The 18,238-nt window shown below is 45.8% G+C and overlaps 1 protein-coding gene across 1 annotated transcript in view; it reads right to left on the bottom strand.

The window, feature by feature from the left end:
- Window positions 1-18,238, bottom strand: part of CACNA1C (calcium voltage-gated channel subunit alpha1 C) — a 638,289-nt gene that overhangs the window by 206,909 nt on the left and 413,142 nt on the right. The window contains exons 6-7 of the mRNA XM_058559143.1: window positions 7,298-7,456; window positions 342-538 (exon numbers count right to left, since the gene is read on the bottom strand). Coding sequence (XP_058415126.1) covers window positions 342-538; window positions 7,298-7,456 — 356 coding nt within the window. The remainder of the gene's footprint in view (window positions 1-341; window positions 539-7,297; window positions 7,457-18,238) is intronic.

Here is an 18,238-nt window from a genome sequence, read left to right as displayed (position 1 = left end):
GGAACCCTACAGTGGGAAGAGGGGTTGAATAGAATCTTGTGTCAGGCTTGGTCAGCTCATTCACAGAGCATTGGCGGCATGCCAGTGTTTCTCACTACAGCAGGACAAACTGAAAGATGACAATTCTCTTAGGCTGGTGGGTAGAGAGGGAGACTCATTGGGTTAACCTTTCATGCTTTGTTTCTCAGGCAAGACCTGGAATAAATCAAAGACTCTCATCAACCATTCCATCCAGGTGTGTATGGGGCCACAAAATCATGGGGAAGATGGAAAAGGGAGGTGTCAAGGAAAGGCTCGCAGTCTTCTGGACTCCCTTCCTCTGCCCATCCCAAGCTACGTACCCAGTACAGCACGTCAGTCCAGCCCTCCATGGTGATGCACTGGAACACCGTCAGCATGGCGAAGGCAAAATTGTCAAAGTTGGTGATGCCATGCTTGGGCCCATCCCACCCGGGCCTGCACACAGTGCCGTTCTGGCACTGCCGCCCGTGGCCTGTCTCCAGAGCACAAGGGGAAGGATCGTCTTCTGCTGGAACATCTCAAATGACCAGGGAAAAAGAGAAGAAAGTAGCGGGGAGGGAGAGGGATGGGCAGAGAAAGAAGAAGAGAAGAGTTAGAGAGAAAAGTGGTAGGATGAGGTTGATGAGATAGGCAAAACAGCCACAGCAACAACAATGCAGACCCAGTTTTCATGAGTTTCCCCACACATGAGTGAAACATAAGGAACTAGGTATTCATTTTAGGCTGCCATCGATTTAGAAGGTCAGTACTTTCAACTAATTGTAAAACTGTATTTTAACCTTAGTAATTGACTTCAAAGACAGTAGGGCTATTGCCCATTCTGTTGTAACATGTCAGTATCATAGCCAAATGACAAACCAAAAAAAAAATGATGATGTAACCACTTCCAGTGGAAAATATTCTGGAAAACGATAGGAAGTCTGCGTTTTCTTTTTTTTGGTGGTAAAGTATCTATGGACACTTCCACTGGAATACCAAAGTTTAGAGTGAGGGCAATACTGATTGGAAGATTCTTTCACATAATTAGCCAACAGACTCCATCCAGTAATACTTTCTGGCTATATATGGGTTCATTACATATTACATGATGCATTACCAGGGATGCAAGTCACTTTATGGTGGAAGCCTTATAGAGATGAAGGATACAAGATCAACTACTCTGTCTTCATACAACTCCTGAGTACAAACACTACTGGCTGTACTTCACATATGTCATGTGGAACCTGGTGGCACTGCCCTTTGCTCTCCAGCACTAATATCTTTCAGAAGAGAAGAATCACCTTCTGACCTCTAATCAGGCAAAGTGGCAGTGGGTGACAGGGAGAGGACTCCCTAGGTATGGACAGGGCCGTTTCAGGAAACAGTATAACGTATCTACTGTGGCTACAGCCAGTGCTTGGCCTAATTCCACATGCTGGGAATGGCTACTAGAAAATTAATGAGTTAAGATGTGGTTTATATTTTTGGTGTGGAAATCACTGGTAAATTGAAGTAAGTCTTGACTGATGTAACAATTTCCATTATGGTAAAATACTGAGAAAGTCTTGGCCCCAGCTGTGGAAGATAATAGTGTGGAATTCTCAGAAGTTCATGAAATTAAGGACATTGTTTCATGTTTGTAGAACGTAACAGTAATAAACAGACTAGACCTCAGTTCCAACAAATGATCACCTCAAACAACAGTGAAAATATGCCCCCAGAGGGAGATTTGCTTATAGCTCTTCATTTGGAGAAAACAGGTCACCCAGGATCTTTCCTTGCTTCATATGTATCAAAACAACCACAAGTGTCCAGTACCTCCATACTGAAGACTATTAGTTGGCTGGCTGTTCTCATTTTGTGGCTTCAAACTCTTCACTCCCAAGAGGAAGATAGAAAGAGAAACATTAATCCTTAACTAAGAGATAATTCTTAGGAGAATGGAGTTGAGCAGTATGGTTGAAAATATATGCTGGATTGTGTCGTCTTGGCTTTTTTTTCTCTTTCTCTTTTTAACAGCTTTATTAAAATATGATTTACATGCTTTCCAATTCATCAATGTAAATGTACAGCTTAATTATTTTTAGTAAATTTACATAGTTGTACAGCCATCACCACAATCCATGTTAAAACACTTCCATCACCCACAAATCCCCATGTGCCTGTTTGCATCAGTGCGCTCCTATCCGCAGCCCCTGGCAACCTGATCTGCTTCCTGTCTCTATAGCTTTGCCTCCCTAGAAATTCCACGTAAAGGGAATCATACAATATGTGGCTTTTTGTGTCCCTCTTCTTTCACTTGGTGTGATGTTTTGAGGTTCACCTCTGTTGTTGCACATATCAGTACAGTCTGTTCCATTTTACTGCCGAGCAGTACATTTCATTGCATGTTGACCCATTCACCAGCTGATGGATATCTGGACTATTTCTAGGTCTGGGCTGCCTTGAATAGCGCTGCTTCCTGCTTCTTCTTGGCCTGGAGCTCCAGGCTGTGTGAGTCCTTGTGTGATGACTGAGGTGCTCACTGGCCCCCGGCATCAGGGGAGGGAATGACAGTGTTGCACCACGTCCGTACTCGGTTTCTGGCTCCAGGAAGGCTCTGGTCGGTGAACTCGAGCCACAAGTGTTTGTAACTTTTGAAATTTCGAAATCTTTGGAGATTTGGATGTGTGTTTAAACAATGGGAGGCTATAAAAGGAGGGAAATTAAAAAGTGAGTTTCAAACCTCAAGAAAACATTAAAAACTGGATAACAAATGCCTAAAAAATTGAGAGTTGATAGACTGGAAACCAAGAGCCAAACAGATCGTAAATTCTGTTAGGTTCTCACTCATTCGAATGATGGTTTTCCAGAGTAATGTGCTCAGTCACTGTGATAAAAGTGCTGGAATGATATGGAAGATGAAAAGAGAAGGTGAAAAAATAAAGGGGAAACATGCATTCCTTTTCTCCTGTTCTGCTTTTTAGTGCAATCAAGATGCTGTTAATCTGGCATTGCAACTGCTAATCTGACAGCTTTCCCTGTGATCTCAATACCTGACATGGGCAGAAATAAGGAAAAGGTAAAGGTTGCCAAAGTGAGTTCTGAGTGTCCTTAAGGAAGAAAAACACATTTTGGGTTTTTACAAATATATATGCTGAAAAGAAAACGGCATCAAGGGGAAGCGATCTCATTAATAAAAGAGAAAGGGATGAGATTGAGGACGATTATCTAAAGGCTCAAATGCCACTCTGCTATTTTAAATCTGTCTTGAACAACAACAAAAAAGATTTGAGAACAATTAAGAAGCAATGATAATCTGGTAAAAATAGGTATCTATAAAAAGCATTAAAGGGAACACTTGAAAAATGTGAGCACACACAAATCAGCAGTCCTCACGACATGCATGCGGGGGTGAGGAGAAATGAGCTTGAATGTGAAAATGTGTTGGTTTTCTTCCTCAGGATCATGAAGGCCCAGGCAGGCAAGTGGGAACACGAGGCAGGAGAAAGAAACAAAACAGAAGTGAAGACAGGGAGATTCATTCTGGAAAGTCCAAATTAGGTTTTCAGTAAAATAATGGAGGCAAAGATTAGGAGAGATTTTAGAAACGCAGTTAATACCAGGAAGAACATAAAATCCTGGGAGAGTGCCAGTTAGGGGTTCCAAGGAGAAATCACCAAAGACAAAATCCATTTCTCTTTTAGGATTCAACTTTAAGGAGTGAATAGACTGAAAGTGATTTCATTTCTAGGTTTTAGCCAACCAATTCTTTGCCAGTCTCAGGGGTAATCATTGTGTTTGGGAGAGTGATTCAGAGTGACCTGGCTTGGAGCACCATCAAACAGATGGGACGACCAGAAACAAAAGGTACTTGCATATGGCGACGATCTACTGAGGAATGAGGAAGGCGCCTTGCAGATGCCGCAGGGATTAGGGAACAGTACCTTTTCTGAGACCGCCTCTCCCGGGGACGGGAAGGGCAACCTAGAGGCAGAATAATGGTTCACCTGGCCAGTTCCAGAGCTTTCTTTATGGATTTTATAGGAAACATGGCTCCAGATCCACTGTATCCTAAAATCTGCAAGCACATAAAATTCACAGTGTGAGAAATAATCTCAAAGTGTAAAAAGAAGAATTTGATGTAAATTCCACTAAAAAATTATAACAAGGGCTCACAAGCACTTTTGTGTAATCTAAATTTGTAGAAAAAATATGGTAATTCAATCCAAAGTCTGAAATTAAAAAAAAAAATCATCCATTCCAAAGGTGGCACAAAACTCTCCAAAACCCATGGGACTGCAGGTTTTTGGCCTTCTACTCTATGGCTGCCTTGAGTATGTCCAGATTCCTATACATTTTTTCTTCCTCATCAGTGTTAGTCACTGTGTGGGTAGAAGAGGCTCTGATGACAGTGGTATCGGGTTCTCTTGGGAGCAATGGAGTGGGTCCCTGGCTTGTCATCAGATAGTAGGTTCAGGAATGAGGAGATAAGTGAGCTTCTGATTGCAGAGTGTTGAGAGGAAAGGCTTCTGCAGCCAAGTGTCCTCAGCCCCTCTTCCCAGCAGGGAGTCTGGCTCCACACAGAGCGTGAGGTCACCTTCCCAGGGGAGCTGGCAGGCCTCCTCTCTCTGGAACTCCTCTCTCAGTGTCTGTCCTCTGACAGCCTGGCTCCCCAGGCTATGGTAGTTTCAAGATGGGAGCCAACTTCTCTTCTGAACTTGGGGGGTAAAGGTAAAACCCCCCACATAGATAATCTGATGTGTCTTCTTGCAGGAAGCAGGCAATGCCTCAGGTACTTTTCCTGGTCCTGTTTATCATCAAGGATGGACAACAATATGGTCCTAAATTGGCCACTCCAATTGGTGAGGCCAGTTCTGGTCTTTTTCCTAAGAGCAGGGAGGCTACTAAAAGTCTCAGCAGGCCTGAGGTGGCCTTTTCACCGGGCCATCTGGCTGCAACACAGAGCAGACATTCCCATCCTCTGTCTCCTCGTCTATCACGCCCACCATTTTCTTGCCATTTGAGGCCACTGGAGGCCTGACAGCAAAGCCCAGAGAGTTCCAACCAACCTTCAGGGTTGCTTGCTGGCACGGGCCCTTAGAGGATCCTGCCACCAGCTGAAAACACACATTTGCTGTTTTCCCCGTAAGATGATAGAAACCATGTGCAGTTCTGGGAGCAGTTCTCCTTAGCTCGGTGGTGCACAGACATATGGTTGCAAGGCAGAGTTGCGTCTTTGGCTGTAGGGCAGAATTTCACCATCTCACTCTCCCCCATCTGGTATGCTGTTGGTGAGAGCCACACCATCGCCCATCGCTGAAGTGATGGGGGTCTTTGAGACTCGGTATCCCTGTGACTGCCTGAGGAGTCTGGGTCAAATAGTCATCGATCATTTCAACACAACAGGAGAACAGCTCTTCAGCAGGTCTCAGAAAGAGCTCTAACAAACCACACAACTAACATAAATTTATGGGTTTGGGGCTAGCTACAGATTGAACTGAACAAAAGGAATGATTTGAATTAAAATCAGGGGAAAATATTATTCACTGCACTATTTGCAATTTCTTTAAGCAAGGCTGGAAATCTCAGAATTTTAGCTAAAGGCAAGACCTATTTGCTTCAATTTTAAAGAGCTTCTATTGTTTTTTTAACATGATAGGTTATTTTATATAATTATGACCCAAGTAATTTGGAAATTCTCTCTTGAGTGAAAAAACAGTCTCCTCTTAAACAGAGTCTTCATCAACTGAGTAAAAAACAATTGTGTGAGTCTGTGACTATTGGTTTATAGTTTGCTGTTTTTTCTTTTGACTGTGGCCATGTGGCAGGGATATAGAAATCTTGTAAATACCCAGGCAATCAATCTAGTCAAACCAGATCATACAGACCAGTTACTCTATTCTGGTTTCTGAATATAAATAATCCATTTCATTCCTTGTTGTATAGATGCTGTCCCTCCTCATGCCCTAAAGCAAGAGGGGTCAAATTTAATTTAACGCCTGGGCTGAATGAGAATGAGAAGCAGTACAGATGGAGAGAAATGACGCATCCTCTAGTGTGTCAGCCAGATGCTCCCCTTTCTGCACCAAGATGCCAAAAACTAAGAGGAAAGATGTTGTTTGAAAAAAAAATTCACATCAATTTAACATTGCTAACCCATTGGGTTTTTTTTTAATTTTTATTTTTTGGGTGAGGAAGATTGGCTCTGAGCTAACATCTGTTGCCAATCCTCCTCTTTTTGCTTGAGGAAGGTTATCACTGAGCTAACACCTGTGTAATCTTCCTCTACTTTATATATGGGACGCTGCCACAGCATGGCTTGATGAGTGGTGCATAGGTCCACGCCCGGGATCCAAACCCATGAATCCTGGGCTGCCAAAGTGGAGGGCAGGAACTTAACTACTACGCCACTGGACTGGCCCCAGAGTGGGGCTAATTTTTCAACAAGCTTTTGTGTTAAACTACTTTCTATGTTTGTTTAAAAGCCTTGTCAATTTCTGTTTAAATTTTTTTTTTAAAGGTCAACCTGAGATTTCAGTAACGTAAGACAGCAGTTTGTAGCATATCCCACAAGCCAAAACTCTAGTCCTACTCAGGGAAGTGCTTAATGAGTCAGCATTGCTTGTTAAATACATTGATTTATGGAAGGAACATGGAGAGAGAAGTCTTGAAAAGGAATGGACTGCAAAAGTCATGAGGTAGACTTAAACCTCCCGGGGGAAGAGAAGTTTTGTTGCTGGAAGGAGGTGACTTGATGCCCATCGCCCACCCCCACCCTGGGATGGGGGCCGGGAGATTCTGCCTACGAATGGAGATGCGGAAACATTAAGAGCACAGGAGCCAGGATCAGCCCCAAAGGGTGAAAAGAACCCAGGGTTGTGATGGGAAACCCTGTTGGCTTAGAGCAAAGCTGCCTTCCTGAAACGGCTTTTGATGACAAGCCACACTGAAGGACTGATGGAGCAGAGACACACAGTCACCAGGTTAGTTCTCATTCTTAAAACATGTGAGGTTGGCGAAGTGATGTTTCTTGAATTGCACACCCCATTTAAACAGTGTTTAGTAATGCTGGGCAAAGCTTGCATTTAGCTGTTTTAACAGAGATCTATTTTAGTAAAAACAAAAATTAGAACTGAGAGAAAAAGAATACCAATCTCTGCCTCTCACTTAACCATGGTATGAAAACACGGGCACTTGAAAGGAGGGGCCTCACCAGCACCGCTGGTCATGTGGCAGCAGTATGCCCAGCTGAACAGAAAGTAGCCACGAGACAGCGAAGGCTCTTGAGAGCTGGCCACTCTGTGTCCTCCCTTACCTGCTATGCCCTCCTGGTTGTAGCAGGTCTTATGCATCTTTCCCATGAAGAGCTCCAGGCCGATAATAGCGTAGATGATGATGACAAATAGCACTAGCAGAGCGATATGCAGTAGGGGGACCATGGCCTTGATAATGGAATTCAGAACCACCTGGAGACCTACAATGACAAAATTATAGACAGTAACAACAGTGAGAACACCAGCTTCCATTAATTGACCAATTGCTATCTTGGATGCCATACTGACATGATCTCATGCAATTGTCTTAGCAACCCTACCAGTGATGCATCTCAAGCCTCATTTTTTAGATGAGGAAACTGAGGCTCAAGGTCACACAGTCAGTGAGTGACAGAGTGGAGATATAAATTCAGGTTGGCTTGACTTCAAATTTCTCCTGGAGGCACATGCAAATGAAAGGACTGGCAGATGCTGCACTTCCAAGGGGAAGAACATGTTGTTTCATCCAGAGCTACCCAATTTTCTAACATCCCATCTTAGAGACAACCTAGCATCTTTCTATCCTAGAGCAGTGTCTCAGTAAAGTGAGAGCTCACTTTGACTAGAGACAGCCATGCTAGGACTTATTTATTGTGTAAGGTGGGATTACTAGAGCCTATGGCTGACCCATCTGCTATAAAACATGGATCACCCTGGCTGTTGGCAGCCAGGATGGTGGGACTTCCTTTGCTGAAACTGACTCATACCTCCAGGATACATCTGGGTGGTGAGCCCTCTGTGAGAGGGTGGAGGAAATAGCTCTGAAGGCACCTTTTCTGGATTATGTGAGTGGACCTCTCTTCCTACAGACTTCTGACCAGGCCATCTTCCCTCAGGGCCCAAATCTGAAGAACGTTATAGCCTTTCATTCAAAAACCCCATTGAGGGGCTGGCTCCGTGGCGTAGTGGTTAAGTTCAAGAGCTCCACTTTGGCATCCTGGCGTTTGCAGGTTTGGATCCTGGGCATGGACCTACACACCGCTCATCAAGCCATGCTGTGGCGGGCATCCCATATACAAAACAGAGGAAGATTGGCATGGATGTTAGCTTAGGGCTAATCTTCCTCAAGCAAAAAAAAAAGAGGAAAATTGGCACAGATGTTAGCTTAGGGCTAATCTTCTAAGCAAAAAAATGAGGAAGATTGGCACAGATGTTGGCCCACGGAGAAAGGGTGAAGCTTCCTCAAGCAAAAAGAGGAAGATTGGCAACAGATGTTAGCTCAGGGCCAATCTTCCTCACAAAAAACAAAAAGAAAGAAAAAAAACCATTGAAAGGAATTCATGTTTAATGGGTATGGAATTTTAGTTTGGGAAGATGAAAAAATTCTAGAGATAGATAGTGGTGATGGTTGCACAAAGTGAATATACTTAGTGCCATTAAACATTTAAAAATGGTTAAGAGGTAAGTTTTGATATGTGTATATGACCACAATAAAAAAATTTTTAAAAAGTACCCAGATCTCTTCAGGAAAAAAAAGAGTAAATGAAAAAAGCTGTTTAGCAATGGGTCTTGTCAGTGCACCCCAAAGGTCTGTAGGCTTGTACTGTTGTCTTATGGGGAGAAGGACCCCTTTACTTCTAAGCTCAATCATAAATAATACATCAAGAACGCTCCTCATTGCAAAGGGGATGTTGCAAGTTTTCATTTGCAAATGGCAGAAAGGTGGTTACCAGCAAGTCACCCCCAGATTACCCCCAGTCCCAGGAAAGCTTTATGTCAGCAGCAAACGCACTGTCTTCACATTCTAGGAGAGAAGTAGGAGAAAGGGCAGGTCTTTCTTCCTTAGTCTAGGCCAGTCGTGCAGAGAATCTTCTTGTGGCCACCTTTGACACACAAAATAGGATACCCACCTCTGAGTCACATCACACAGGGCACTTTTAGAGTCTCTCTGACTTACCCACCCAGCTGCAGATATCCTTCTAGTTCTCTGTGTATCGGGAGTTTCACCCACCGCCCTCTGCACTGAGCGAACAACAGCTGGGTCACCTCTCCCCAGACCCCAAGGCAGTCACTGGCTCTGTGATCGGGTGGAGTGGTTTTCACAAGGCTAATTGGAAGAATTCTCCCCAGCTATTAAGCCAAGATGGGGAGAGGAAAAGAAAATAAGAGAAAAGCTAGAATAATTTTACCTGTGAATTAATGAGAGTGCTTTGCAGCCTCCCATTAGAACAAGATGATTTTTCAGATCCCAATGATTCCATTAATTAGCAAGTTGTACACACATTAGTGTTAAAGTATGTGAAGCCACGGAGAAAGCTGAAAACTGAAATGCAAAGCAATTTTCCAAGGCCTCTGCTCAGGGGGAGAGCACTCTAAGTGCTACTCACAGAAGGGGGAGGGAGATCCCTACATCTGGGGACCCATGCCACCAGGGGCCTTAATGATCAGACCTTCAGGGACACGGCCTTGGATGTCGAGAAAATGGTGGGAGGCACAGGATGGAAAACTCACCTCTGTGCCATGGCTAGAGCGTCTGCTCTTTGGATAAAGACCAGAATCCTTCTCTGCCCTATGGGCTGGGTCGGGTCTGGCCTTGCCCACCGCTCCACCCACTCCCATCCCGTGCCCCTCACTCTCTGGACTCCTGGTCAAACGGCTTTTCTTTTAGACTCAAATATGCCATACTTCCTCCCACCACGGGGCCGTCATGCATGCTGTTCCCTCGCCCGGGAATGCTTTTCCATAATTCCCCGGCTACTTCTCTTATGCTTAGGCTCTCAGCCCAAGTGTCTCTCTTCTGGGATCCCTCCCCAAGCTCTCAGACCAGAGAAGTTTCCTTTCTTTCTTTCTTTTTTTTTTTTTTGTGAGGGAGATCATCCCTGAGCTAACATCCATGCTAATCCTCCCCTTTTTGCTGAGCAAGACTGGCTCTGAGCTAACATCTATTGCCAATCCTCCTCCTTTTTTTCTTCCCCAAAGCCCCAGTAGATAGTTGTATGTCATAGCTGCACATCCTTCTAGTTGCTGTATGTGGGACGAGGCCTCAGCATGGCCGGAGAAGCGGTGTGTTGGTGTGCGCTCGGGATCCAAACCCGGGCCGCCAGCAGCCGAGCGCACGCACTCAACCGCTAAGCCACTGGACCGGCCCAAGAAGCTTCCTTTCTTATATGTCTTCTTGGAACCATTTCCTTTCCTTTGAGCATTAGTTTCAGTTTGGAATTATATGTTCATTATGTGTTTTGTTTTTTTCTGAGGAAAGTTCATGCTGAGCTAACATCTGTGCCCATCTTCCTCTATTCTGTATGTGGGATTCAGCCACAGCATGGCTTGATGGGCCTTGAGTAGGTCCCCGCCCGGGGAACCAAACCCCGGGCCACGGAAACGGAGCACACGAACTTAACCACTAGGCCACGGGGCCAGCCACTCATTAAGTGGTTTTTGAACATTTGTATCTGGGCTGAGTGTTGTGAAGACGGGGACTGCTGGCTCCTTTCCCCATTTGATCACTTAGGCTGAGCTTGGTGCTGAGGGCGGGTGGCTCTCAGTAGGTGCCAGTGAGGAGTGACAACACTGGAATCTGAGAAGCGCCACTGCTCCCACAGAGCTCTGGGGCTTTCGCAACTGGGGTCTGCTGGACAGGCAGGTATGTAAGTGGACAGGTGAGTTTCAGGGGCCCGCAGGCTCCGGCAGAGACTACTGGGCGGCTGCGGAGAGGCCTGCAGCTTCATTTCAGCCCTCAGGGACGCCAGCGCAATCCTGAAGTGTGCTCTGTGCCCCTGTCCCTGCCTCGGGGGGCGGCCACACCCTGATCTGAGCACCAATACCAGAAAACTGATTCTCTAGACTCCTCCCTCCAGCCAATTACCAAGTCCTGCCAGTTTGATTTTGAAGTATTTTAGACGAGTATAAATTACTTTTACTATATAAATAATACATACTAATTATAGAGAAAATGGAAAACACTTATTACAGAGAAGTTAGAAAACACAAGGAGCAAAAAGAAGACAGAAAGCATCTATTATCCCACCACTCAGGATAACCATGTTGTTAGCCTTTTGGTATATACTTTGGACATTTTGGTCCGTGACTCGTTTTCCTCCTCTCTGTCACCTGGGTGTTTGTCATGGGGTTAACTGGTCTCTCTCCACTCAGCTTTGCCCGATCTTGCACTGCAGTTAGAATGCTCTTACCAGAGCACAAGTTGGAAGGTGTCACTTCCCTGATGGAAGTCCTCCAGTGACCCCTGTCTCCTATAGGTGAAGCCCACCTGCCCTGGCGCCACAGTCTGATTGCAGCCAATCCTAGGTGACACCTTACATTCTGGCAACCTGCCAAACTGTCTGAACTCCTCTGGCTTCCTGCCTCCTGATCACAGCGCATGCTGTTCCCCTGACTAGAATGCCATTCCTTGCCTAACTGAGAGCTCCTGGAGCCTCATCATGTCCTCTCTTCTCTGTATCTCAGCACACAGTAGTGACTCAGTGCACACGGAGCTAAATCACATTTGTAAGCACAGGCTGCCTTCAGAAGACAGAAACCACAATGAGAAAGGAACTGGAAACCATGTCATCCCATGACCTTCAGGAAGACACTGAAGGTGTATTGTCAGGAAAAGATAAGACTCATGGAGTGGGAAAAGCGCAGGCAGGGAGGGGCTAGCAATGATTTTCACATGATTTAAACTGTTATTTTGAGGAAGAGGAGTTAGATAAATAGAAATGGAGCCAGGACGAACTAGAAAGTATCCAGGAAAGATTTAGGTTCAACACAAATAAAACTGTCCAAGAAACAGACCTATCTGGGGGTGGAGTGGGGTGCTTTAAGAGGTAGTAGGTTCCCATCCTCAGAAGTATTCAAGCACTGACTGAATAAGTTCTTGGAGGAGGTGCCTGGGTGGGGATTCAGCCATTGGTGAAGGATTGCCCTGGCACACTGAAGCCCCCTAGACCCTCATTAACATGTTCTGAAACTTGCTGTGGGTCAGATGCAGTTCTGAACACTCTACTTGGATTATTCCATTTCTTCCTGGCAACAACCCTATAAAGTAGGTACTATTATTAACCGTATTTTACAGATGAGAAAAGTGAGTTTGAGACAGGTTAAATGGCCTGCCCATAGTTACACAGCTGGTGAGTGGTAGCATGGGGTTCAGTGCCAGGTGGCCTGGCTTCAGAGCCTGCGGGCTTCACCACTATGCTAAATGCCTCCCTCTGCCCCGTAGACTGTGTCTCTCAGCCTCCCTGATCTGTGTCTACAAAGCAGTAACACATGCTTACAACATCTGCAGGGAAGGTGGGAAGCCTAGTCCCTGCTCCCAGGAGAGCCCAGATGTTTCCAAGGTCAGTGCAGGAAAGGCTTCTAGTTTCTGCATAGTTAGCCTGTGACGGCAGAAGCCAGGCTGGTGTGTGAAGGCATGGCGCCAGAATTTCTTTTTTTCTCCATTCCATCAGACAGAATTTGGCTCTCAAGGCCTAGAGGCTTAATAGCTTCTTCTTGGAATTGGCTCACAGCTATCCCAGAAAGAAGTTCCTCCAGCTCAACTTCTCATTGGGAAAATACAGCAACATTTCTCCACCCAAGTGTTCTCCTCAGATAGGCCATGCTTATGGCTAATAAGCAATTGCTAGGCCCTTCTTCAGGCCGGCTGCCCATGCTGGTGGAAGCAAACAGGTCCTACACAAGCCTGGTGAAGCAACCACTGTAAAATGCTCTGTGAACACAAGATCATTCTAGGCCCACACATATGATGAGGCTATTCTCCTAGCCCTGAATCAGGACATGCAAGCTGACAAAATGCACGTGCACTTATGGGGACAGCAGGATAGAATATTTGATATGAGAACTATACTGGAAAATTTGGAACACACAGTTCCACACAGGGATTAAACACATAATCTAGAAATCCAGTCTCTGCTAATTTGCAGTTCATGTCAGGTGACCTCTTGGTGGATGGAAAAACTCCCAGGACGCCTGGCTGCCACACCTTCCAGGGAAACGGGGCTTTGGGAAGTAGCATCATTAAATGATGGGATTAAGAAAAGGATAGAGATGGAGGTTAGCTGGCATATGTGGCTCTTCCTTTCCTCTCTCTTATGTTGCTGTAGGGCCCTGGACAAACGCCTGCATTCCTTTTGGGTTCCAACTTGGAAATTCCAGGTTAGGAAAGGGTTAGAGGATCTGAGCATATAAATCATCCCTTTTTTCCTAAAAATATCAAAAGAAGCTATCAATTATGGAGAGCAAAACCTGGCATCTTTCTTTAAGATAGTGTTGAGATTAGCCTGAGAATTCTCAGATTGACTAAAGTTGGTGCTTCCACACCCCTTATGGCCGGTCCACCACTATGGACACACAGCTAAGGCCACATCACACACTCTTTTGTTTTATAAAAGAGCATCTCACCGAGTCCTGCTTTGGTGATGAATTGTTCTGCTCAGGGCCTCAGGGGTACTGTCAGGAAGGAGTTTGAAAATGATTTTATGAGCAAGAGCCTGAGAAAAAGGAAAATGAAAACTTACTGAGGCTGAAAGGTAACGTGCAGAAGTGCTGTCTGATCAAGAGCCAGGCTGAAAGGCTGTTTTTTTCATGTAGACTCTACTCCCATCCTCTCCTCTTTTGAATTCAGCTTTTAAGTCATTCTGGTGTAAAATGGGAGGGGGAAAGGGAGAAAAAACTGAAGCCCCCAAATTGGAGATCTTTGCTAATGTTAGTTTGATTTCATTGTTCAGATTCCACGTTGACTTATAGCCTTTTTGTTGGTGGCTGGGAATATACATTTCATGTTCCCAACTACAACATTCAGACTCTATGTTTCTAGCCAAGCATTAGGAAAGCAATAAAAATGATCAAAGAGGCCTGATTACAGAATCCTTAAGGAAGCAATGCTGAGAGTCACTGAACTAGAAGAGAAGTTTGGGTTTAGTGTGACGGTGGTAGATACAGGTTTCTCATAGATGGACTCACAGTTTGTCAGAACAGGAAGAGGACTTTGGGATCACCTAACTCAACGCCTTAATTTTCCCTCATTCAAAGGATACTTATTGAGCTATGTTCTATGGGCCACCTGCTGTGCTAGGGATGGGGATATGGTGGTTAATAAGAGGCCTGGAGGCCTTGCCCTCACAGAGCTTGTAGTGGAAGCCAAACATTAATCAAATAATCATACAATCGATATATAATTACAAACTCTGTTAAGAGCTTTAAAGGAACAGAACAGGGAATCACGAGGGTCCTCCTCCTGCACAGAGGGTGGAAGAAGGCTGCCTCAGGAAGTGATGCTTGAGCTGAAAGCTGAACGATGAAGATGAAGATGACCTGGCCTGGGGAGTGGGCAGGTGGATCAGTCCAGGCAAAGGGGTCTGTAAGTTCCACGTGAGGAAGGTTGCCTGGATGGCTCTCCCGTCTGTCAGCCTCACGCTTTTCCCTTGGCTTTGTTCTGCCTCTTAAAAGAAACTACTGGAAGAAGATTTGAGAAACCAGTTGACTGCTGCTGTTGGAAGAGTGAGGAAGCAGAAATCACTTTCACTTTCAGAGAAAACAATTCAGGAAGCACGTGAGAAAGGCTCTCCTGACAACATCCTCATTTGTAAAGTGGAGGAAGTAATCCTCATCCTACACCACACAGGGAGCAGAGGAGGGCAGGAAACTGGGCCAAGAGTCCGCTACTTCTCTGCTGGCTCTTTTGGGGGCCATGTTCACCAGCAAGCTCTTGGCTGACTCTATCCAACAGAAGAGACAGTTGTGGCACCGCATAAGATGCTGCCAACACTGAAAGCCTAGATGGAAAGAGATGTTCCGCCAACCACAAACCCAGAAAAAAATTCTTCTGAGATGGGACAGACCCCATTCCCGATGCCAGTGCTTTCCAGTGGAGTTACTGGTGGTTTGTTGCAGACTCAGGACCTCGCAGTGCATTAGGGCCCTCATTAAGAAGACATATTCCCATGTCCAGGACTGGGAGAGGAGTCAGGACTGTCCTCACTCTGGCCCACACTGGGGAGTTTAGAAAACAACTCCTTGATTTAAGCTGGCTGTCCTCTTTTTGAAGAATGGCGGGCAGAAAAACACACTGCTTAATCCAGAGGTCTGATTAGCTGAATGATGATTAACTGAGAGGCTGGTCCTACCAAAGTGCATTATACCTTCTATATTTTCCAACAAATTTTTAACCGAATACAGACAAATGACAGAGTCACTAGATGGTGAGCCAATTCTAAGCTTCCTCACCAGCCTCACCTTGGAATTGGCTGCCATCTGGAAGGAATATATTCCCATTAAAACAGATGCTCAAGGAAAGAGCATTGTCTTTACTATGTCCCTTAAGCCACATACAGCCCCGGACCTCACTCACCTGGGACCTGGGACACAGACTTTGAGGAAGTGTAGCTAAAACACCAACCCCTCCCAGGAGGGGCATCTAGAAGGAGGCTTTCCTTCTTCGGCTACTTCCTCTCTCTAAGTTAGCCCTGGCAGAAATGCTATCAGAGGAGCTCCCCCTTCCCTAATGGACAGAAACTGGGATACCCAGACAGTAGAAAGCTCTTCCTCTAAGGGTCGAGGTTGCCTTTCTCCACGCCACGACAGATAGCTATGCCTCCCTCACTTGTGAACCTACTGAGCACCTATGAAATACCCTGCCAATTGTCATGGGAGGTGGGGAGAAAGGGCAGTGCAATGCAGCGGTTAAGGCACAGGCACCCCTGGAATCAAACGACCGGGTTGAATCTTGACTCCACCACTTCTCAGCCCTGTGACCTTGGACAAGCTATTTGATCTCATCTTAAAGTGAGGATGATGATAGTACCTACCTCATAAAGTTGCTCTGAGGATTAAACAAGTTAATTCATCTCAAGTGCTCAAAACAACGCCTGGCTCATAGTAAATGCCATTATTATTGTAAGCGTAGTCAGGCTATCGGTGGGACCCTAAGGCAGTGAATGTGCACACGGGTTACCTGGGATCTTGTCAAAATGCAGATTCTGACTTGGGCCCTCTGGGGTGAGGCCTGAGTTCTGCATTTCTGACCAGGCCCCAGGTGACACCAATGCTGCTGCTCCACCGGCCACACTTTGGGAAGCAAGGCTGTAGAGCATGCTGGTCATCCTGGGAGGCCGCAGCAATCCTGTCCAGCCTTGCTGAGGCCTGAGACGCTCTTAGGCAGTCACTGGATTTTCACTGGAGTGGGGTGATCCTCACCACGTCACTCTTGTCGCGTACTTTGTATAATCGGTCAAGCATGTGAGATCAATGTTGGATGCAGAAAATACCACGCTCTAACTGGCATGAGGGTCCTACCGGCCGCTTACTAAAATTTGTATTTTCATTTTTTTCTAAACACGTGACCACTGCAGAGGGTGAGACAGGGAGACACATAACTACGCTGCCCCGCTGGGTAGCATGTGATGCATGCTACTGCCTCTCCTGCCAGCAGCGGGAAACGCTCTGCACTGGAGTCACGGGAGGGACTGACGACAGTGGCCCAGTACTGCACGTCAGCTAGGAGCCACTCGACATCAACTTTCCCTCGACTCTGGGGCCTGTATCATCACCACTCTTACCAAGCCTGCATCCTCAAAGGTTACTTATAGCCTCCGACTGGCCAACCCACACTTTGACTGTGGCCATCATTTTCCTTGACCTGTTTGGTGCCACCTATTACTCCCCACCTTTCTTTTTTCGCTTGAGGAAGATTAGCCCTGAGCTAACATCTGTGCCAGTCTTCCTCTACTTAGTATGTGGGTCATTGCCACAGCGTGGCTGATGAGTGGTGTAGGTCCACACCTGCGATCTGAACCCGAGAACCCAGGCTGCTGAAGCAGAGCACACGGAACTTAACCACTACACCATGGGGCCGGCCCCTGTTCCTCCCTTCTTTTTGAAACGCTCTTCTCTCCTTATCTCCATGACAGTGTACGATTTTAGTTCTTCCAAGTCCATAGTTAGTTCTTTGCCTCCCTTCTTCCCTCCTTCCCTTCTGGACCTCTTTTAGTCTGGGGAATATTACAAAGACAAAAAAAGATGCAGCCTCTGTCCATGAGGAGCTTTCAGCTGGATGGAGAGGCAGACATGGAAACAGCCAATTGAAGAAACAGGTGATAATGTTCCTAAGAATTATGCCCAAAGACTTGTGGAAGCATAAAGGAGGAAGAGACCACCTCAGCCTGGGAAAATAAGAAAAGAGTTCCCAGAGGAATGGACAAGTGAGCTGCATCAGCGGGTGAAGCTTCTTTCTGCCGTTTTATTCAGTTAGTCTTCTACCCTTTATGTGGCTCTCTCTAAACTCTGTTTCTCAGGAAATTCATTCACTTCACTCCATCCTAAAGGTTCAGTAGTCACCACCATTAGATGAATCCAAATTTGAAATTACATTTTCTTTGCCCCTTCTTCTGAGTTCAAGTCATGCATCTCCATAAGCCTACTAGATATTTCTACTGGGTTGTCCTGCCATCTCCTTACACTCAAGAAATCTAAACCTGAACTCATAGCCTTCTTCCTAAAACCAGTCCCCACAAGGCTCAAAGCTTGGCAGTCACTCTTGCTTACTTCTTCACCAAATGCAGACAAACCTTCACCCACAGCATCCATCCTATCTACTCTTCCCACTGCAGCCACTGCTGTCCTTACCGTCTCCTGCCTGTGGTAGCCTGGGCTTCTTGTCTCTAGTTCCCTCCCACCCCAACTCATTCTGCACCATTGCCCCATTACGCATCCTAAAATTGCCCTGCTCAGAAACCTGCAGTGGTTCCACAATAGAGGGTAGACTCCAAATCCCCTTCTACATGATCTGCACACAGTAGGTACTCAAAATTTATTTGCAGAAAGAATGAAACCAGGTTACAAATATCAGAATAGTGGGTTCCAGCAAGAACCTGGAGTGGGAAGGAGAGTAGTCTGTGGAGAGGGCCACCTTGAGAGGAGCTGTGATGATACCTGCAGGGAAGGATCTGGGGACATAAGACCCTGACCTCCCACTCTTCCCTCCTGCTGAGCTCCTGCTCTGCTCC

Source organism: Diceros bicornis, chromosome 17, assembly GCF_020826845.1.
Source record: "Diceros bicornis minor isolate mBicDic1 chromosome 17, mDicBic1.mat.cur, whole genome shotgun sequence".
Taxonomy (NCBI): domain Eukaryota; kingdom Metazoa; phylum Chordata; class Mammalia; order Perissodactyla; family Rhinocerotidae; genus Diceros; species Diceros bicornis.
The sequence above is the reverse complement of the archived record's forward strand: the minus strand, read 5'-3'. Positions and strand labels throughout refer to the sequence as shown.